The sequence below is a fragment of the Bidens hawaiensis genome, unplaced genomic scaffold (assembly GCF_021521415.1).
Source record: "Bidens hawaiensis isolate Kalapana, Puna unplaced genomic scaffold, B.hawaiensis_p1.1 tig00016868_1, whole genome shotgun sequence".
Lineage (NCBI taxonomy): Eukaryota > Viridiplantae > Streptophyta > Magnoliopsida > Asterales > Asteraceae > Bidens > Bidens hawaiensis.
Window position 1 is genome coordinate 446,384 of NW_027492558.1, and position 22,067 is coordinate 468,450.

General features: G+C 39.8%; 2 protein-coding genes and 1 pseudogene across 2 annotated transcripts; 1 reads left to right on the forward strand and 2 right to left on the reverse strand.

Annotated features, from left to right (window-relative positions):
• Positions 1-6,943: 6,943 nt before the first annotated feature.
• Positions 6,944-8,675, reverse strand: LOC143552399 (thaumatin-like protein 1). The gene is made up of 3 exons (XM_077042635.1): positions 8,607-8,675; positions 7,415-8,084; positions 6,944-7,145 (listed from the first exon to the last, which is right to left on the reverse strand). The coding sequence occupies exons 1-3, from the start codon at positions 8,656-8,658 to the stop codon at positions 6,971-6,973; spliced, it is 897 nt and encodes a 298-aa protein (XP_076898750.1). The 5' UTR covers positions 8,659-8,675; the 3' UTR covers positions 6,944-6,970.
• Positions 8,676-10,661: 1,986 nt separating this feature from the next.
• Positions 10,662-13,209, forward strand: LOC143552412 (phospholipid:diacylglycerol acyltransferase 1-like; annotated as a pseudogene).
• Positions 13,210-18,517: 5,308 nt separating this feature from the next.
• LOC143552413 (uncharacterized) lies at positions 18,518-18,999 on the reverse strand. The gene is made up of 2 exons (XM_077042644.1): positions 18,664-18,999; positions 18,518-18,559 (listed from the first exon to the last, which is right to left on the reverse strand). Exons 1-2 carry the CDS (start codon positions 18,997-18,999, stop codon positions 18,518-18,520), a joined length of 378 nt encoding a protein of 125 aa, XP_076898759.1.
• Positions 19,000-22,067: the final 3,068 nt, after the last annotated feature.

Below are 22,067 nucleotides of genomic sequence, written 5' to 3' on the forward strand. Positions count from 1 at the left end.
TCATATATTTCCGTACTGTTTTATACATATTAAGTTGTACAAGTAAAAAAGAATGGGTCATTTGATGAAACACATATGATTGTTTGGAGTATTTAACTGTCTTTGGCTGGTATACCGAAACCCGGTATTTGCCTATGGACACGAACAAGGCCTTGTTCATGTTCGCTCGTTAAGAAAATAATGTGTTCACGAACACTTACTGAACAAGATTTTATGTTCGTGTTCGTTCATTAAGGAAATTAATGTGTTCACGAACACAATAAAATCGACAAAGCCTAGAGATTGAGACCGATGTATTCATCAATGTGAATAATGAAAGCCTGTAAACGAATCGAATGAACACGAACAAGGGCATGTTCGTGTTCGTTCATTTAACTTTAAAAGAACACGAACACTTAATCGAACAAATTATATATGTTCATGTTCGTTTATTAAAAAGGAACATTTGTGTTCGTTTGTTTAAAATCTAAACGAACATAACTGAACAAAGATAAACGAACGTATATGAACATATATTAACAAATGTAAATGAACACAAACAAACTTAAACGAACTTAAATGAACACAAATTAACAAATATAAATCCTTTAAGCAGATGACCTATCTAGATAATATTTAATTATTTTCTATTAATGCATAAACGAACATAAATAAACAGACATAAACAAACGTTCATGAACTTAAATGAACGAATGGAACATTCGCTTAATTAAATGAACACAAATTATTGTTCATGTTCATTTGTTTATTAACGATCATAAACGAACTTCCCGCCGAACGATTCACGAATAATTCACCGAACGTTCGGTTCGTTTATAGGCCTGGGTAAGATGAGGATGTGAAAGACACAAATTTAACTTACTTGATTATATATAGACACATAGGAATCAAGTTTTTTTCCTAACATCAGTACTATTTCAAAGACGTTATATGGTTATGTTAGTTAGAATGAATAATTGGGATGGGGATGTTACATAAAGATCATGCCACACAACGTACCGAAAGTTAGACCATCAAAGATATATATAATCTGATGTGGACTATTCATATACACCTAGTCACATGCCCAAGGGCCAAAACACATCATCACAAACCAACTCAATAGTTTGACAAGAACACCCTATCCATCCATCTATATATATATATATCAAACAAGTTGAGGTAATGGGCCATTACTTTGCTTTCTATATCAATTTTCCAACACAACATGATCTTCTATTGACTCGGATTTTATCCTTTTTCAAGATACATGTGCATTCATTTTCCTAAAATATGCATGCATGGCCCATGTAAAGTTCAAATAAGAATACTTTAGGGAGCAAGTCTTTTTATATGTGTAGAAACATGAAATGAATCTGACCTGATCCATGACGATGTTTCCGGGTCTTCGGGATGAACGAACCACGTCTTGATCTTCTTCTCCGGTTGCCTGAGATCTGCAATGGCCTTTCGGGGGTGTGGAGGTGACTGCTAAGAAATCTCGAGGATCTCTTGTTTACAGACACAAAAATGGTTATGGTGGTGCTGAGAATGACCAACCCTTAATAAGGAGGTGGAGACCTCCTTATATAGGGAGCCTCATGGCCACCATCATGGTACCCTAATGGGCCTAGCCCAGCTAGGGTTACCTCCACAAAACCCCATCAGCCCAATAACATTGTATTAGTCCATATAATAAAATAAGCCAAACATAATAAATTTAGGGTCGTAAAACCGGGTTTAGTACCAAACCCCTACAAGCCCCCCAAGTCCAGTGTTGCTCCCTCGTGCGAGCGTTTAGGTGGAGCGCTGGACTTCGTAAGGTGTGTTAGGATATGAGGCGGCTTTTTCCCTTTTCTTCGGCCTTGTCTTTATTGTCTTTGAGTTTTGAGAGGTTTTCTCCATGATGGTGACATGTTGTGATCCTTATGATAATAATGGTGCACTGACATGAATAAGATATAGCACGCATCATAACAATAGTGGCGCGGGGCCTGATAAAAGATAGAGCGCGCATCTCGATAATAATGTAATGCAATTTGCGCGCGAGGTAGCTTACGAGCTATAAAAATAATGAAGCTTGCGCGCGAGGCGACTTACGAGCTATAAAAATAATGAAGCTTGCGCGCGAGGCGACTTACGAGCTATAAAATAATGAAGCATGCGCGAGTTGCGGCTTATGAGCTATAATATGATGATAATGACTGGCCCACAAGGGCCTCTTCTACGCAGGATGACTATCCCAACTTTTTTTCAAAATAATAATGGAGGCACAAACGGCCAGATAATAATAATAATGTCATAGGTGCTTGTGCGACTCGTAGCCGAACCTGCAAAAACATATAAACTAAAAGTGGATGTATTACAAGGTTCCCATCCTCGGGAAAATTATGAGGTGTGCCCAACCTACGTTGGCGCGTGGCCGTTTGGGATATTATTAGGCTCCCGACCTTTATGTTTGGCGCGTGGCCATGTGGGATATTATTAGGCTCCCGACCTTTCTGTTTGGCGCGTGGCCATGTGGGATATTATTATGCTCCCGACCTTAATGTTTGGCGCGTGGCCATGTGGGATATTATTAGGCTCCCGACCTTTAAGTTTGGCGCGTGGCCATGTGGGATATTATTAGGCTCCCGACCTTTAAGTTTGGCGCACCTTTAAGTTTGGCGCGTGGCCATGTGGGATATTATTAGGCGCCCGACCTTTAAGTTTGGCGCGTGGCCATGTGGAATATTATTAGGCCCCCGACCTTTAAGTTTGGCGCGTGGCCATGTGGGATATTATTAGGCTCCCGACCTTTAAGTTTGGCGCGTGGCCATGTGGGATATTATTAGGCTCCCGACCTTTAAGTTTGGCGCGTGGCCATGTGGGATATTATTAGGCTCCCGACCTTTAAGTTTGGCGCGTAGCCGTATGGGTTTATAAGGATTCCCAACCTTTAAATATGGCGTGTAGCCGTATGGGTTTATGAGGATTCCCAACCTTTTAGTTTGGCGTGTGGCCTATGGGTTTATGAGGATTCCCAACCTTTAAGTTTGGCGCGTAGCCGTATGGGTTTATGAGGATTCCCAACCTTTAAATATGGCGTGTAGCCGTATGGGTTTATAGGTGACCCGCGGCGTTCGTAATGATCCGCTATGATCGGTGTTCGTCTAACGGAGCGTTGATCTGCGGTGCGCACATGCATGGAGGCGGAGTGGTGATCCAAAGTCGCGTATGCATGGCGGCTGAAAGTTGAGCGCGCATGCATGGCGGAGAGTTGAGTGCGCATGCATGGCGAAGAGTTGAGCGCGCATGCATGGCGGCGAGTTGTGCACAAGCATGGTAGAGGGTTGCGTGCACATGCATGGCGTTGGAGTCTTCTACGTAAAACCAAAAGCATGGAATCGTCTTTCGAACTCATATGGTGGTTTCCGCGGGGCGCGCATGCATGGATGCGGAGTGAGGATCCGCGGGCGCGCGTGCATGGATGCGGACTGAGGATCTGCTGGCGCGCGTGCATGGCGGCGGAATGGTGATCCAAGGTCGCATATGCATGGCGGCGGAGTGGTGATCCGCGGGCGCGCATGCATAACGGCGAAGTCTTGATCCACGGCAGTGTGCATGCATGGCGGCGGAGAGAGGACCCGCTGGCGCGCATGCATGGTGACGCGCATGCGACGTGGCTTGTATTCCACTCTGCTATAGTGGCGCTGTTGCGTTACAATGGCGCTGTTGGTATGCTAGTGTGTATGTGATCCGCGGTGGCGGGTGTTAATCCGTCGTGCTTGTTTTTGTCCACCTACGCGTATGAGAAAGCGGTTGACACGCCGTGAACGGATTACAAATGACAAGCATGGTGGTCTTCGTGATGGCGGCCTTCATGTACTCCCACTTGAACAGTGATGCGGATGCAAGAATCCAAATTTTTGGAGGCACCCATCCATAATGACACGGTGTTGTTCCGCGACGGCGCCCACGCGTGTGGCGCAGTGTTCTTTTGTGACGTGATTGCGTAGTGGTGATCCGCAAGTATGATGGCGGTGTGTTGTTTTGCTGAGTTGTCCACCCTTCATTGGCAGCTGTCAACATCAGCACATTCTTTATTCCTTAAAAGATACCTTCTGGAAGGTTGTCTGATGAGTACAATCATGGTTGTCCTTATCCTGATTTGGATAAGGACGGGGTTGGTTGTGTGCGTATGTGATATGCGCCACGCGCAGATGTTTCATGCGCAGATGTGATATGCTTGAGCATATGTGATGCGTGAGCATATGCGATATGCGTGAGCATATGCGATATGCGTGAGCATATGCGATATGCGTGAGCATGTCATCTGTGTCACGTGCAGATGTGATATGCGTGAGTATATGTGATGCGTGAGCATGTGATGCGTGAGCATATGTGATGCGTGAGCATGTGATGCGTGAGCATATGTGATGCTTGAGCATGTGATGCGTGAGCATATGTGATATGCGTGAGCATATGTGATCTGCGCCACACGCAGATGTGATATGCGTGAGCATACGTGATATGCGCCACGCGCAGATGTTTCATGCGCTTGCGCATAGGTTTTGGCTTTGTGTCTTCATGACATCCTGATTTCAAGCCTCTTGTCTGTCTTGTGGGTTGATCAGCCCCGCTCGATGTTAAGGCGGGTGCGTACCCCTTCAAGCCCCCCCCCCCAGTCTAATGTGTGTCTTGTCTCGCGCGAGCGAGGTAAGGTAGATATTAGACTTAATAGTTTGTTTTTTCAATAGGGCTTGTTTTTTCTTTTTCTTTTCTTGTACGCGCGTTGCGCGAAATTCCATCCATTTGGTTAAAACGAATCGTCAATGCACGTGGTTGGTTGGTGTTGACATGCATGGCGGCGGAGTCTTCTGCGCAAAACCAAGGAACGGAGTCGTCCTCCGACCCGCATAGTGGTTTCCGCGGGTGCGCATGCATGGCGAAGAGTTGCGCGCATGCATGGCGATGGGTTGCGCACATGCATGGCGGAGAGTTGAGCGCGCATGCATGGCGGAGAGTTGAGCGCGCATGCATGGCGGGGAGTTGCGCACATGCATGGCGGAGAGTTGAGCGCGCATGCATGGCGGGGAGTTGAGCGCGCATGCATGGCGGAGAGTTGAGCGCGCAAGCAACCCGCTATGGCGGAGAGTAATCGCCGGGAGCGCGCATGCAACCCGCTGTGGCGGAGAGTAATCGCCCGGAGCGCGCATGCAGAATCTGAAGCTGGCCCCCAAGGCTTTGATTGCGCCTCGCGGGAACTTTGCTCACGGCTCGCGGAAGCTTATCTTTGTGGAAGCTGAAGTTGACCCTCAAGGCTTTGATAACGCCTTGCGGGGAGCTTTGCTTGCTGAAGCTGTTTATGAAGATGCTCCAAAGATATATTCATAGATTTAGAGATTTTGAATATCCATATCAGGTAAGTTTTATGTAAAAACCAACAGATCTGAGAGGATTTATAGGTCTATAAATATGAAATGTGACTATTGCTCAAACGAACCCAGATCTGAAAAAACCATAACTAGATCTGGTATATTTCACTTAGTAAAAACACAGATCTAAGGGTTTTCCCCAAAGTTTGGTGGTATTTCTCCTTGTATATTTCTAGATCCGGAAATATTTTTAGATCTGCGGATTTTTGGACTTCCATAGAACAGATCTGAAAGAGGAAATCGTAGATCTAGAGTATTTGATGAACAGATCGGAGGACCGAGACGAAAATCGAAGGGTAGCTCGTTGCCGTCCCACGGATGGCGCCAATGTAGAAACATGAAATGAATCTGACCTGATCCATGACGATGTTTCCGGGTCTTCGGGATGAACGAACCACGTCTTGATCTTCTTCTCCGGTTGCATGAGATCTGCAATGGCCTTTCGGGGGTGTGGAGGTGACTGCTAAGAAATCTCGAGGATCTCTTGTTTACAGACACAAAAATGGTTAAGGTGGTGGCTCTTACTGAGAATGACCAACCCTTAATAAGGAGGTGGAGACCTCCTTATATAGGGAGCCTCATGGCCACCATCATGGTACCCTAATGGGCCTAGCCCAGCTAGGGTTACCTCCACAAAACCCCCTCAGCCCAATAACATTGTATTAGTCCATATAATAAAATAAGCCAAACATAATAAAATTAGGATTGTAAAACCGGGTTTAGTACCATACCCCTACAATATATTTATAGAGATCGTGTTGATTTCACTACTGAGAATACGTTGACTACAATACACGTATAATGCATTTATACATAATGTATTGAATGTGTTATGTAATCACTGACCCCTCCCCTCTCTCTCCCACTGTCTTAATCATCTTCTATGTGCACACTAGGAGTTATCACAATTCTCAACATATTATTGATTCTATAAATAATTAAGCGTGTCTCAGTTATTACATACATATATATATATATATATATATAAAATATTTATGCACATGCAATAACTCATCATCATGCCCTTTTCTTTTGTGTTTTTAAGTTTATCTTCACTTTCCTTTTCATCTCTTATCATATGTAATTCCCTAAAGTTGTTTTATTTAGAGGGAGGGGGCCCTTTCAACAAGCCACATTTCGAAACTATTAGTCTGTTAGGCAAAGTGTAGTGGGACGATATTGGGCGACTTTTGAAGGTAAACACCCCCCCCACCTCACGCGATAAGTGGGGCGATATTGGGGGGGGGGGGTGTTGATGTATTTGTCGCATGTGTGTGTTGTATGTATGCTAATAATAATAATAATATAATAAAAAGGGGGCGACAAAGGGCTACAACGTATACCACTACACCCCTAAAACAAAAGTCGTCCTTCAACTAACGTGGCCACGTGTCGAAAATCACCCACATTTTGTAGCCTCCACTACACATAGCCTTACACTCCATTTGCACAACGGTGTTCAACAAGAACCCTATTTATGGTTTCTAAAAAATTAAGTACACAGGCAAAACATTTTCTCTAAAACATGTTTTATATCTCATAAATGTACAAGAATAACATTAAATTGGCCGGGCTTATAACTTATAGTATGTGTGCCAAAGTGAGATTACATAAACTACCAAACCAAACATAATGCTTAATAAACACGGGTTCGTGTTGGCCTGAGAGCTCGATGCAAGACGCGCATACAACTCCAACAATGCATTCAGAGAATCTTCACTCACGTTGCTCGCTTTCCATTTTATGCTACTGAAAATATGAAATAAAATATATGTCAATTATCTTTCAACAAAGATTATATTAATTACTGGATGCGTCAAGTTATATTATATAACCATACGTCATGTTATATTATATAACCCGATGTCGGTGTACTTACATAACTTGAAAATGCAATTACAATTTAAATAATTTAAATGATACATGAATCTTAAATTATTTAACAAAATTTAAACTTTGTATAAATATAGCCCAATTACTAATAATTTATGCATTCTCTAACTCCACTTCTAAATTACCTGTGTACCGATGGACAAAACACGATGGTATATTCATCAGCCGCCGTACACGTGAACGTACTGGTGGCGTCATCAAACGCGTAGCTATACGACTTAGGGCACGCGGATTTAAACAGCTCCGAGTACACTGTCGGACGACACGCCTCTGGCGAGCCAAAGTACCCCTTACAACAATACTCCGGCGTACCAAATGTATCACACGCACTCTTACACCCACCACCGTCAGCCACCCTCAGCTCGCTCGGGCACCGCCGGTTCAAGTCATCAACACAACCCGTAGTACCACACCTACCCGACCCGCCACTCACCTCCACAATCATCTGAATATTATACCCGTCAACAAGGCTGACATCGTAAAAATCCTGCGTAGCTGGCGCGGAGCCGAGAGTGAACTCCGCGAGTGTGGCTGGCGGCTCGGCGCCAGCTCCGTTGCATTCTATTTGTCCCGAGCCACAATCGCCTGTGGCGCATGACCCGTGTCCTGACCCGTCGAAGTTGCACCGGGTCCTCCCCCAGAACCGACCCGACCACCCGGGTGGAGCTTGTACGGACCGGGATTTACCTTTCCCGAGCTCGAAACCTGTGGTTTCAATCGCAGGGCTTCCGAGAATCCCGGGCCACACCGTGTAATCACATTTATTCGAAAATGTGAACGTAGTCCCAAAAACACCTGCAATAGTAATAGTATTAATATTAATATTCAATTACTGTTTTAATTGTAATTAAAACACTAATTGAATTTTTGGGCTTTTAATTCCTGCCAAATTTGGAGAAAATTAAATCAAATTACCGAGTACGATACTGGTACAGATACCGTACAAACGGTACTGATATAAACATTCTTTTTTTTATTATTTATATTTTCGGTATCAGTATATTTAATTAATGGTACCAGTACCCATCAGTACATAAAAACAGTGGCGAAGCTTGGACTAAGATACTCGTAGACCGGAGTCAAAACGTATACAAAATTTCACAAATGAGGGGAAATTTTCGGCCGAAAACAGCTAAATTTGCGCTACGTATAAAAAATTCGGACTACAACCGGTAAATTTACAATACTAAAAAAAGGGGGGGGGGGGTCACCCGGGCCCTAAGTAAACTTCGCCCTTGCATAAAAACCGGTACGGTATATGGTTATACTCATTTTTGGTATCGGTACGATAGGGATCTTATCTGTTATGACATTTACCTTTGATTATGCAGAAGAGGAGAAATGTGAAGGCCAAATGGGAGTGAGCCATATGAAAATGTGAGGGATTAAAGAAATGATGAGGGGGTGTTGAAGGGAAGAGGTGGCGGGATACTTATAGGGTCATAGAGAGTTGCAGAGTGATGGCATGCTGATACGATGCAGTGCGGTAGTGATGTGGAAGGGGCCATGTTATGGTGGCTTTTTTATCTTAATTTCTATTTGTGGATAAATGATGTCTGTAGATAAAAAGAAGGTGTTAAATTAATACGTAATTATGATTAGTTACGTTTTAATTAATTAGTTAATCTTAATCTTAAATATATATAAACGAAAGCTTTAAAAGTTCTCTGGTTCTTCCTACATTCTCTCAAGCCATCAGATTGTTTTAGTTGTAAATGAAAACTTCTCATGCATTTGATCCGAATTCACGGGTATGGATCGCACCAAACACAGATAGCCCTTAAACTGGTTATAACATTTCTTTAAATTAAAATTTAATTTCACCAAATATTTAATATAAAAATCCTATAAAATAGGGATATACTAAAAATTAATATCCGATTTTTTTAAAAAAATATTATTTTTAATTAAGAAATAATTTTTTAGTAAAAAAAATAAACGAGTCATGGGTCTTTTTAAAAAAAGGACCCAGAATACAAGAGATAAAAGCTAGTAATTTGATATATTGTTGAGATGAAACACACGTTATGGTGTTTAGTTATGGAAAATTCTGAGTTGGGTTATTGCTATTTGGTTAGGAAGTATTGAAAAATATGCTAATTTGACGTGAAATAAATATCTTAGCTCTTTTAATTTAAAAAGAAAAAGAAATTTTAAAAATAAAATATAAACCAAGATGTTTGTTAGCTCTTTTTAAAAAAAGGAAAATTCCTAATAGTGATATTGGACCAATACGCCTAGAGCAGCCACGGTTTTGAAAAAAGTTCTAAAGTGGTCATATTGTTTCGTCGGATCCGATGGTAAAAAGAACTGAATCGACGGACTAGTATAGCCTATCATATGTTAACAAGTATTCAATTTTCCAACGAATTTGATGTTTTTTTAAGCTATCCGATGAAGATTCGTATAGCCTATCTATATCTATATCTATATCTATATTATCTATAACTATCTGTATTACATTATAATACAATACTGAGGCTTTTCACATTCTATTTTCTCTCTCAGTAGGATGCTGTAACATTGAATGCTCTTTATATCCTCAGGCGAAATCTCAATGTTCCCATTGGTTTCATTAAGTAATCTCTGGCGAACCTCTCCTCTCCCTATCCAGCCTCCCCTGGCATTAATTATTGCTTCGGTTTCATCTGGTAAATGTTAGGGTTTTCAATCGTCCTCTAATTTCTATTTCTGTTACGTTACTTTGTTCAACCTCTTTGTTCTAGGTTAAATTAACGCTTGCGATTGCAGTTGCAGAATCGACAATGTAAGGCTTTCAACTTAAGCAACCACACCTTTGTCTTCAGCGGAGGATTCGTTCTCCAATTGGTAACGATTCTCGCGTTATAATCTATCCATAGTCGCACATTAACTACAACTCCGAAATTTTGATAGTTAGGGGTTAATGATTAATCAAATTAAATGATTTAAGGCACTCTCCAATCCATTCCCATCACAACTGTTGGATTGAATTCGGCTTTGTTTTCACATGGATAATTGATTAGGGCTTTAGAGCTCTCTGATTGTTTTAAGGGAATCATCCACTCAGCAAGGTTTGTTAATAGCATGCATTTATCTACTGTGTTCATCTATTCTATTCAGTTGAAGCCTAATTTTGATTCATTTAAGATTGAGACACCCTAATATTGTCCAAACAGGAGGTGCACGACCGCTGCTGGTCATAGTTACATGAAGGGCAATGCTACCAAACAAATCCTAGGTTTATATCAAACAATCCAATTGAACTCTTTGAATTAGTTTCGAGCTTTTTATCAGTCCCATCTCGCGTAACTCACGAACGACTCAGCTCACTTATACATTTGTAATCATTTTTTTATTCTTTTAACAGCCCATATTATTGACCCAGTGTAGATGAAAATTTTTAGTCTTCAACTTCTACAGAAGGTTAGTTTATATTTCATATTATAGGCACGATGTCAATGTATGGAGTTTATATTTCATAATAAAAGTTGATTCATTTCTAGCATATTGAGGTTTTACATCGATAATTTACTAGATCCCTTGATTAGACAAATTAGGGTTAAATTTGTATGTTTGCTCTTTGTAGTAATACATGTTACATGATTAATTTTGGATTTTATGATTTATGTGAGTTTGTTTGTCATATTGTAGTGATTGCAGGCTTTGAAGTTTGATCTAAGCTTCTTATTAGCAATTTGTTTTCTGTAATCTCTTTAAATGATAGTGCGAGAGAACAAACAGAAAGTAGGTAATTTTATTAATTGTGTTTTTGTTAGTAAATAATGAGTCTCAATACATCTACATATCGACTAATGCATAGGCTTATAACTAATTCAAAGTCAACTGTGTAACTAACTCTGTCAACTCACTAATAGAATGCTTTCTGTAGAGTATTTAAATGCATAACCCAGTGACAGGATGTAAAGATTAGCATGCTTTGTAACTTATTGGATGCCAAAATGTAGATCATTTGCATAATTTAGAAGTGAAGTTGCTTATATGTAATTATGTATTATAACAATTTGTGTTTTGTATATAATTGTGTGTTATATATGTGGTTGTGGATATGTTGCAGGCCTTCATCTTGGGTACAACATATGCCTCCAGACAACAAAACAGGGATGGATCCACCAGGGACTACTTCGCCCCAGGATATTTTGTTTGGCTGTTTTGATTGCTAACTTGGCCCGTGTTGGTTACGAAGAGAAAAATATGTGCATGGCTGCATATGACTGGAGATTCTCATTTCAAAACACAGAGGTAGGTTTTGTTTCTGCTTAACCAGGTGGCAAGATGGATGGGCCAGGTCATAACTGAAATGGGTTGTTTTGTTGTGTCAGGTAAGAGACCAAACATTGAGCCGGATAAAGAGCAATATAGAACTAATGGTTGCTACAAATGGCGGTAGAAAGGCGGTTATTATCCCGCATTCAATGGGTGTTATCTACTTCCTGCATTTCATGAAATGGGTTGAAGCACCGGCTCTAATAGGTGGTGGAGGTGGACCAAATTGGTGTGCTAAACATATGAAGGCGGTGATGAATATTGGTGGACCGTTTTTAGGTGTCCCAAAAGTTGTATACGGGCTTTTCTCTGCTGAAGCCAAATATATTACATCAGTCAGGTACTTAGGTTTTTCGTTAAACTTTAGCATGTAATACATCGGTCAGGTTTATATTAACAATTTAACATTTAGTACTACTTGTATGCAACTTATTTGCAGGGCTCTTGCACCGGGTTTGTTGGACTTGGATTTATTTCAGATTCAAACATTACAGCATGTAATGAGAATGAGCCACACGTGGGATTCAACCATGTCTATGATATCGAAAGGTGGGGGCACCATTTGGGGCGGTCTTGATTGGTCACCCAAAGACGGGATAGTCCAAGTAAGAGAACATTCAAAAAATGACACTGAATCTTCCACCAAAAGTGAGTCGGAAATTGAAGCAACACATGCAAATTATGGAAGAATAATATCGTTTGGGAGAGATGCAGCAGAGGCACCATCTTCAGTGATCGAGAAAATAGAATTCAGGGTACGATTTTTAGTATTAGTTTATTCAAACAACCATATCGTATTACTACAGTTTCAGAACCAATAATGTGTTCTAAAGTAAGTGTTGATGTTTAGGGTGCTGTGAAGGGTAACAATGTTGCAAACAATACATGTCGAGATGTTTGGACCAAATACCATGACATGGGATTTGGTGGAATTAAGGCTATTGCAGAGTACAAGGTTTATACAACTAGCGACATTGTGGATTTGCTTGAGTTTGTTGCTCCAAAAATGATGGAACGCGATGCTGCTCATTTCTCATATGGTATTGCTGATAACTTGGATGACCCAAAATACAAACATCACAAATATTGGTCTAATCCATTGCAGACAAAGTAAGAATCTTTGTAACATATGTTTGTTATGTACCGTTTACAAAATGACCTTTTTGCCCTTTACTATTTAGCAATAATATCCATTTTCAGGTTACCAAACGGTCCAGACATCGAGATTTATTCAATGTATGGAGTTGGTATCCCAACTGAAAGAGGATATGTTTATAAACTCACAACCGTAGCTGAATGCTACATACCATTCCAAATTGACACGTCAGCAAAGGATAAAAACGAGGACGGTTGCTTAAAAGATGGGATTTATACAGTTGATGGTGATGAAACCGTACTAGCATTCAATCCTTCGGGAATCAAAACGTATGTTCGGGAATACGATCACAACCCTCCAGCTAACATTCTTGAGGGCCGGGGCACACGGAGTGGGGTCCACGTGGATATTATGGGTAATTTCCAGTTGATTGAAGATGTTATTACAGTCGCAGCCGGAGCCAAAGGTGAAGAACTGGGAGGTGATCAAGTGTACATAGATATATTCGAGTGGTCTGAGAAAGTAAATATGCCAATGTATGGAGTTTTTGTGTTATAGCATATATTCTTCCATATGGTAGCCGCTCTTTTCGTGCTCGATCTGAATCCAAAATTTTTTGCGCAGTTTTCAAGGCAATTCTATGTTTAGATGAAGCCTTGAATAAACGGTTCGTAAATATCGAATGGAGTTGCCAGTCACTGCCCCGGATTATGCAAGACCTCAATACCGATGACTCTATACAATTACAGGTGCAATGATATGTTTAAACGAAAGTAACACAACATTTGTTTTGTATATACTGAATGTTAAGATATGTTAGTAGTAGATTGTTGGATTGTTTATTGTAGTATTACCACTCGAAAGAGGCGCGCTCATTTGTAAATTGTAATGAATCTTATGTTAAAACGGACTAGACTTCATCCTACCGATCAAATCCCCATTGCATCCCCGCCGCAACACGCGGGCATACCTACTAGTCATTGTATGATGTCAATTGTCAAGAATAAAACATTTGTCTTCGCTAAATACCAATAAAATATTTTGTTTCAAAGTATCCAATAAGATGATAGATAACAGTATGGAACTTTTATCTGTTAGTTTTGGTGAATGGCCACTAAACCATCCTTGTCAAATTACAATAAACTTTACTTGGATATATTTATTTTCTGGCGTCTCTTTCACTTAACGAATTAGGATCTCTGCTTCTCTCTTTAAATTTTTATTATGATTAAAGAGTAAATTAAAGCAGTTTGTTTAGTTTTTAAGTTTTAACTATTTAGTAATATGTTACATACGTATATTTGAATTTAACATTATTCGAACGGAACTTAAAATAACCTTATAACAAATGAATAAGCTTAAAACACTTTTAAAAAAGAACGGTTAACTTAGCTAATTTACATTTTTGCTGCAAACATTATTCACACATCGTTTTCACTTTAAACTTTAAAGTGATGTTTATTTATGCTGGTGGAGACATTGATTACGTGTTTGTCGCTTGAGATATAAATTATAAGATGTTATCTACAGACGACAATTATCCAATGGCATTTTACTATACATATTTGAATTAAGTATTTCGGGTAAAAAGAAAAAAGTTTTAATTATTTTACACAAATACATACCATGCTCTTTAATTAATATTGAATACTGAAAAAAAAATATTACACACAAGAAATAATTATGTTAAAAATGTGGTTTCTAATTACTAGCGGAGATATTTAGGTGGCACTATTCTTTTCCTTGCATATAATACGTATAGCATGGGATCTCAAACAAACTTATTCTTTTATAATAATTTAACCCATTACTCATGCAAATTTTACACGGACTTAGCTAAAAAGTTGACGTTAGCTGCTAAGGGCCAACATAATTACAAAATTCATATATCTAGACCACCTTAGTAATAAGTATACAACAAATAGTATAAAAATGTGCAATTAGTTAACTTTGAGGATTAAACGTGCAATATCTAAAAGCTACACGACTAACCATACAGTTAACTCTTAACCGAACAATTTTTTTAAAAAATTGGTTATGAAAATAACCAAATGCCTTGCTCATATTTGATTAGGAGATCCTATATTTTTAACGTACACATATTTTTATTTTTTTAGAGCAACGACTTTCTTGTTTATTGTGTTGTCGTATTTTTCAAATTTTAAGGGTCATGTTGTTTCATTTTAATCAGGATTTAAAAACATTAAAATGAAGGAGTTAATTGATAAAGTTTACCAAAAAGAAGTGAGAAGATAAATATGAAACTTTTAGGTACCACATAAACCAAACGTAATTAGCTGAAATTTTATAATATGTAATAAAAGATAATGAAAAAAGGTTGTATATTTGGTGACTTGGTGAGAAACTAAAAGGAAGGATTGGCATACCTGATACATAGGATGGCAAGATAAGGTTTGTTTTTTTCTCTTTTTTTTTTTTAATATTTTGACTCGCTTTCTCTTTCTTGCAACTTTTTCTCGTCATCGTCCCTTTTTATTGTGACTGACTGGTGATCCTAAAGTGTTGTGTTATTTGTTTGTTTCATAAGCATCCTTCGAACGGTTACCATTCTAAATAACATTAATAAGGTGAGCTTATAATGTATAGCCTACACCTTAAAATGCATTTGCTCTTAACTGCTGTAAGAAAAGTACGTTTTGTAGAAGGTAACGGATGAGGAAATGAAATGAATTATTATCATTTTTTTGTCTTGTTTGGTTACTATGGGGAGAAAATGAGAAGGATTTGTATCCACATAAAAAAACCTCTCAAAAAATAATAAAATCATAACTCAAAATTTAATAAAAAACAAAAAGTAAAAACACAAAAATATTTTCACAATCTTCCTCGTTCTTAAAAAAATGTTGAAGGAAAAAAATCATTGTGTTTTTTTGTTTATCATTGTGTTTTGTGTTTATTTTCATCGTTGATTGTGTCTTTTTTCTTGACATTGAGTCTTTTTTTTTTGATATTGTGTCATATTACTCAACATTGTGTTATATTTTATTCGGCATTGCGTTATATTTTGCGATTTATTGTGTTTGTTTTTAGTTATAATTGTGTCTTTTGTTCATTTTCACTATTGTGTCTTTTTTTTAAACGGGAATGATGGGGGAAACAGTTTAGTTTTCAAAATTTTTTCAATTGTCGTTTATATTTTGAGTATGACTTTTTATTATTTTTTAAGAGTATTTTGTGTGACCACAAATCCTTTTCAAACTTTTTATTTTTGTATCCCTTTGTATTTTAACTTTTCCCTTATCTCCAAGCCCACAACCTAACTTATCATTATTTAATTACCACCACATTTTGTATAAAACCTCATTGCCGACTGATACATCATTTACCGGATAATGCCTAACGGTAGAACTTTACCACTACACATGATCAATTTCTTACAAAGATTTTCCGGTCAGAAGTATTATTCATGTCCCATTCCACTTACAATACGTTAATACCTTCATAAGAAGACTTCAACCATTACTATTTACCGATCTTTTTCATTTAGTTTTCAAATTTTGACCTCTTTCCACTCCATCCAAGGAGTTAGTGATAGACAGGCCCATGTTAGCCCACTGGATTTTGGAGCCTGTACACTGTAACCTATAACTCCCAATGTAATGCATTACTTCATGAAAAAATATAGGATTAGAGGTTCACACTGAAACTGGATCCCAAACAAAATAAAAATCGGTTCGTATCAAATCCGCCCGTTCGCAATCAATTGGGTATATATACTATGAAACATGAATTCGCTTTTGAAACCGGTCTGTGATAATCACCAGCTACAGTAGAAACTCTATAAAATAATACACTTGGGACCACCAAAATTTATTAATTAAAAGAGTTATTAATTAATCGATAAAGTAATAATTATTAATTTATATATTAATTAATATTTTATTAATTTATAGTAGAATACTTAGTTTACAAACGCCTTTTAAGGTGGTGAAAGCACTCAAGAACTCCAGAATTTGATCAAAGAGTTGGGTTATCGCAATGCAATGGATGTCGAAGATGTTCTGACTCACCCAGAAGAAAATGTAGTTGCACAGTTGTTGACTGATGAAGAAATTATTGAAAGCGTTATTGGAATTAATAAAGATGATATCGATGAAGAAGATGATGAAAGTTCTACAATGGAGCCCCCTTCGCGAAACGAAGCTATTAAAGCGGCAATCACATTGAACGATTTCTTGTAGAGCTATGAGAAAACAACACCAGAAGTTCTTACCATGCTAAGGAAAATTAGAGACGAGATTCAAGGGGAAATTGATTTCAACAAAAAACAAAAGACAATTGAGTCATTTTTCAAGAAACCTTCATAAATCATTCATGTAATATGCTATATATAAGGAATTATTAATTTATATTTTATATGGGGTCTAAAGAAATTATCAAAAATGTATTATCTTATAATTTTAGCGAATTATTAATTTAGCACCCTATCCCCGGGTCGGGACCGACAAAAAATATTATCTTAGAGAGTTTATTAAATAATCGAGTATTAATTTATCGAGTTTCTACTGTATATAAAACGTTGTATCCGGTTTGAAACTTGTTCTGATCTGATATAGCTTTCTTTTAGAAATCAATTTATAAAATGATCCAGTTTGGGTCTAACCGGTTTTTACTTTGTTTGACTCAATCCGAACCAGTTTCCAAATCGATGTTTTGTACCCCTCTATATAGGATTTCCATATTCGATGCGTGTTTGTGTATGTTTAAAGTGTGTGTATGTTCTAATAAAATAATTCACCTATTTAATTAAAGAAAAATACATCTTAATATAAACATATTAAAAAAATATCTGAGTAAAGGAATTTGGAATTTAAAATGGTTTTATATTATAATAATGAATAAAAAAAGTACCATGGATGCATGCATTACGATGCTGTGTTTGTCGTTTATGACAGTTGTATCCTTTCATGGTGATCCAAGGAAATCTAATTAAAATATTTCCAGCTTTTTTATTATTTTAATCGCATGAATCAGATTCTGTTACGCTGATGAATGCAAGATTTCTGGTGTCAGTCGATTGTTACATACATGATCTTCTCTTCTTGTGTTCATATATATTGTATTGTACACAAACAGTTATTTTATTTTATAGGATAATCGGATACCGAATAAACTATAAAAGTGTTTGTAAACCGTTGAAACTGACTACGACTATGTTTAATAGTTTAACAATTTGAAAAAACGGGTAACGGTCTAGCTAATGATTTATGTGAATCGACTTGGAAACTCGTAAACCGAACTTGTCGAGGATTGAAATCTATAAACACATTGCTAATAGAATTAAACCGATCCCATAAAAAAGATGAATAATTATAAACATGCAAGCTAATAATAATAAAGTAAAAAAGGCCCAAAATCTCACAAGCAGCACTTTTTCATGAGGTTAAAAAAACCATAACCACCTTTTCATTTGAATATCATCACAATAGCAGTGTTACAAAAATCCCGACTATACACCGATTAATTTCCGATTAATCGCTAGCTCATTTCACTGATTAATTTTGGGCTAGTCGGCTAATTAATCGGTCAACAGTCAAATCCGGCTAAAATCAGCGGTTTCCAGCGAGATTCCAACAAAAACTAGCGGAGGTTTCCAGTGAGAATTCTAGCCAATTTTCGGCCAAAATATGTATGTGTAACTGAAAATTACATATAAAAATGTGTGCATGTATATATAAAACTGAAAATACACATTAAAGTCTGATCCGATTAATCCCGATTAATCGCTAGTCCACACCCCACCGCACGACTACCCACTAGCGATTTTTACGACACTGGCGATAAGCATATAAAAAACACAATATCGACTATAAATTCCAATTTTCATGAATAAATACTATATACCCTAAACCACAACAAACAACAAGCAAATATAATGGCTAGTAAACTAAAACATAAAACAAAAAAACAACAAACTTAAATGATAATATGAACCTAATGAAACCCCCTTGATCCTCTGGGCTGATAGAGCTCCAACCTGCTTTTAGATACCAGCAACAGCTCCTCCACTTCCACATCTTGAGCCAAATGAGACTGCTTAGAAGCCCATTCAAGAAAAGTAAGCACTTCAGCCTTTGCAAGTTCTTCGCTGTCCGCGACATGTAACGCGACATAACACAAAAGTTTCAATGAAGGAATCTGAACCATTTGCTCCCCCAAATACACCAACTGAATCAAATGCTTAGCGCCACCCGCACTAATAATAGCCTTTGAATGATCAACGTGAAGGTAGTTGTCCGTGCACGCAAATTTGGTCAACGCGATTGCAGCTTCTTTGGTTATCTCAGCTTCTCGCTCCTCGAGAAGTTGAACCAGTGGCTGGATCATCCGTGACTCAGTGGCTCGAAAGGTTCTCGCCAGGTTTCCAATGGCGCGAACACATGGAAGCAAGAGTCTCGAGTCTGCTTTTTCAATAATTTGCAGCAGTTGTTCGATAACAGCTTTACAAGCAGGTGAATTCGGCTTAAAAGCAGCTCGCCTCAAATCAGAATCTTGCTCGGCTACACTAGTGAAGAGGTAGGTCCCAGCAGAGCCCAGTTGGACCCGCAAGACTCACCTCAAAGAGGGACGTCTGCGCAGTTGAACCCGCAAGACTCACCTTCAACAGGGACGTCTGCGCAAAAGCTAAACTCGCAACCCCTTGAAGAGGGACGTCTGCGCAGAAACCAACTGGGCCCGCAGGACCCACCATGCTCAGATACGTGACGTCCTTATGCGCAGTACGCAAGCTGTTCCCGCAGGTAAAGCCTCCCAATGGTGAAGTACTCTGCCTGTTCCCGCAGCTGCGGATACAAGCCATCAGGGAAGGATACCTGCGCAGCAAGGCTACACGCACAAGGCACTTAACTCTTAAATAATTCAGTAATGTCACCTGAAGGAGTGAGCAAGCCGGGAACACTCCCGCACAAAGCCGGGAACACTCCCGCACAAATGAGCCAGTCCGTACGATACTGGAGGATCTTTTGTACTGTACCTGACGAGGTATGGACAAAAGATCTGACCAAAGATACGACAGCTCACTGACAACAGTACGACGAGCAGCACGCTCTTGTACTGTATGTCACTATTAGCCGCTGCCTACTCACCAACCTGTCGGAGGACGTGCATAGCCTGCAGTTGGTGGAACAGGAATAGTACACAGCCGGCCTGGTCATTATCAGCCGCTGCCTACCCACCAACCACCAGCATGGCATGTGCGTAGCCCACAGTTGGTAGAACAGGAACACTATTCAGCCGGCTGTACCTGCTTGGAAACCTACCTTCGGCTATAAATACTCCAACACCTTGGAATGGTATTATCTCATCTGATCTTATCTCATATCTCATATCTTGATATATTACCTGATATCTGCTCTAGTCATTCTCTTAATATACACTTATATTCAAGAGCAATCTAGTCTGATTCTCACGCCGGAGGGTGGTCACAAGGAGGTACCCCCCCCTTCTCAGTGACGAGCTCACGATGTCTGTTTTGCAGGTTATCAGAAGAACCATCTTCGCCGGATCTAACCCCTCGTGGGAAACATCTATTTAACCCCCAGATTATCCGTAATATGTCCGGGGTCGATTAGTGTTTCTTCATTGGCGCCATCAGTGCATAAAAGCTAGAACTTAATCCTTTTCAGTTTTCTCAAAACTTCTGGAAAGATGGTTAAAGTTACTCCGGTCCCAAAACCAACGAGTGACCAAGAAACCCCGGTAACCACAACCCCAGCTACTGGGGGGAACACCGGCGACTACACAGTTTTTACGAACACTACCCCGGTTACCCAAGCCGGGGCAAGTGCAGTAAATTTTACGAACACTACCCCAGTTACCCGAGCTGGGGCAAGTGCAGTAAATAATCTTTCACTGGGATTCACCGATACCCAGTTAGAGAGACAACGAACGAGGCTCCCCCGCCAAACACTCGATGAAGTTAAAGCGTGGGCGGAAGCACGTCAAAAAGAATTCCAAGCTGAGTTGGATGAACGCTTACGTTCACTCCAACAGGCTGATGAATTCGGAGAGTACTTGGACGATGATTCGGAGGAATCCGATAGTGACGCAAACCCTCGTCATAGGGCGAAAGGGAAGCGTAAGGAAACGGACTCCCAACCGAGAAGGCATTTTGGAGAAACCTTCAAACCAAAAAACGCGGGTGGAAACCCACGTGACTTCTCCAAAACATTTAGACCAACTGCTGCAAAGGCGGGAACGTCCAAATTTGCAAGGGACATTGCGGAAGCAATCGCCCCGAAAAGTGCCAAACAGATGTCCAACATCGGCACTTACGATGGTATATCTGATCCAGACGATCATTTGAACAGGTTCATAGCGGGGGCAACCGTCAGTAGTTGGACGGAACCTACGTGGTGTTACATGTTCCAAATGACGCTTGTTGGGGCAGCTAGAGTGTGGTTCGATCGTCTACCGGTCCACCACATCTACGATTGGGCAGACTTCCAGCAGAAGTTCAGCCAACACTTCAGCCAACAAAGAAAGTATACCGAAGAGCAATGGACAATCCTCAACTGCGTCCGAGAGGAAGATGAGTCTTTACTAGACTTCATCACGCGCTTCAATTCAAAGAAGCTAAGTCTGTGCACTATTAGCGAAGATCTTGTTCGCGCTGCTTTCATCCAGGGCGCGAAAGACTCAGAGCTCATCCGCACCTTAACGGGTAAAGATGGCATGCCGTCCACATGGGATGCCATCATGACAGCAGCTAAATGCTTTGCGGAAACGGAGAAGCAACTGGGTAGAGATCTCCCCCAGAGCACAAACCTCTACACCCAGAAAACAAGAGAAGACGTCCTTACCGCCCGACTAAACAAAAAGCGGAAGCTAGGCATTTGGCAGTCAAGGGTAAACTTTGACACCTCATCCGGCTTGCAACATCGGTTAGGCGGAAGGGATAACGTACAGTCGAACCAGAACTCCAGATGGACGCCACTCACCAAAAGCGTCACCGAGATATTCGCCACTGAGAAGCTCCCATGGCCAAAGGCTCCAATAATCCGACATCGTCACAATGCTGATCGGAGCAAATACTGTGACTTTCACAGGACAAAAGGCCACAACACTGAAGAATGCACAGACGTGAAGGACATCGTCGAAGCATTTGTCAGAGATGGGACGCTCGCGCACCTCGTGGCGTAACGAACACTGAGCAGGCTGATGCGTGTAGAACCCCAGTTGGGGAAAACAAGAATAAAACTGCAGCTTCAATGTTGGAGACTACATACTGCGTAAACAACGAGATTCCGAACTAAGTGCATATCGGCTCGAAAGGCTCGATGACACTCCCAAGAACATGGAAGGGAGCTCAATTACACAATCTGCATGTAGATCAATTCCAAACTTGTAAAAGAAAAGGCCCAGAGCCACTTCTAATGGAAATGATTCTCCTTATC

What these genes read in the sequence shown, in the direction of transcription:
- LOC143552413 (XM_077042644.1), bottom strand. Translation starts at nt 18,999, where the DNA reads ATGATCCAGCCACTGGTTCAACTTCTCGAGGAGCGAGAAGCTGAGATA. An exon ending in AAGTGGAGGAGCTGTTGCTG is followed by an intron (nt 18,560 to 18,663) that starts GTATCTAAAAGC and finishes TTTATGTTTTAG; the next exon opens with TTTACTAGCCATTATATTTG.
- LOC143552399 (XM_077042635.1), bottom strand. Translation starts at nt 8,658, where the DNA reads ATGGCTCACTCCCATTTGGCCTTCACATTTCTCCTCTTCTGCATAATC. An exon ending in CCTCTTCTGCATAATCAAAG is followed by an intron (nt 8,085 to 8,606) that starts GTAAATGTCATA and finishes TTACTATTGCAG; the next exon opens with GTGTTTTTGGGACTACGTTC. An exon ending in TTTTGTCCATCGGTACACAG is followed by an intron (nt 7,146 to 7,414) that starts GTAATTTAGAAG and finishes TCATATTTTCAG; the next exon opens with TAGCATAAAATGGAAAGCGA.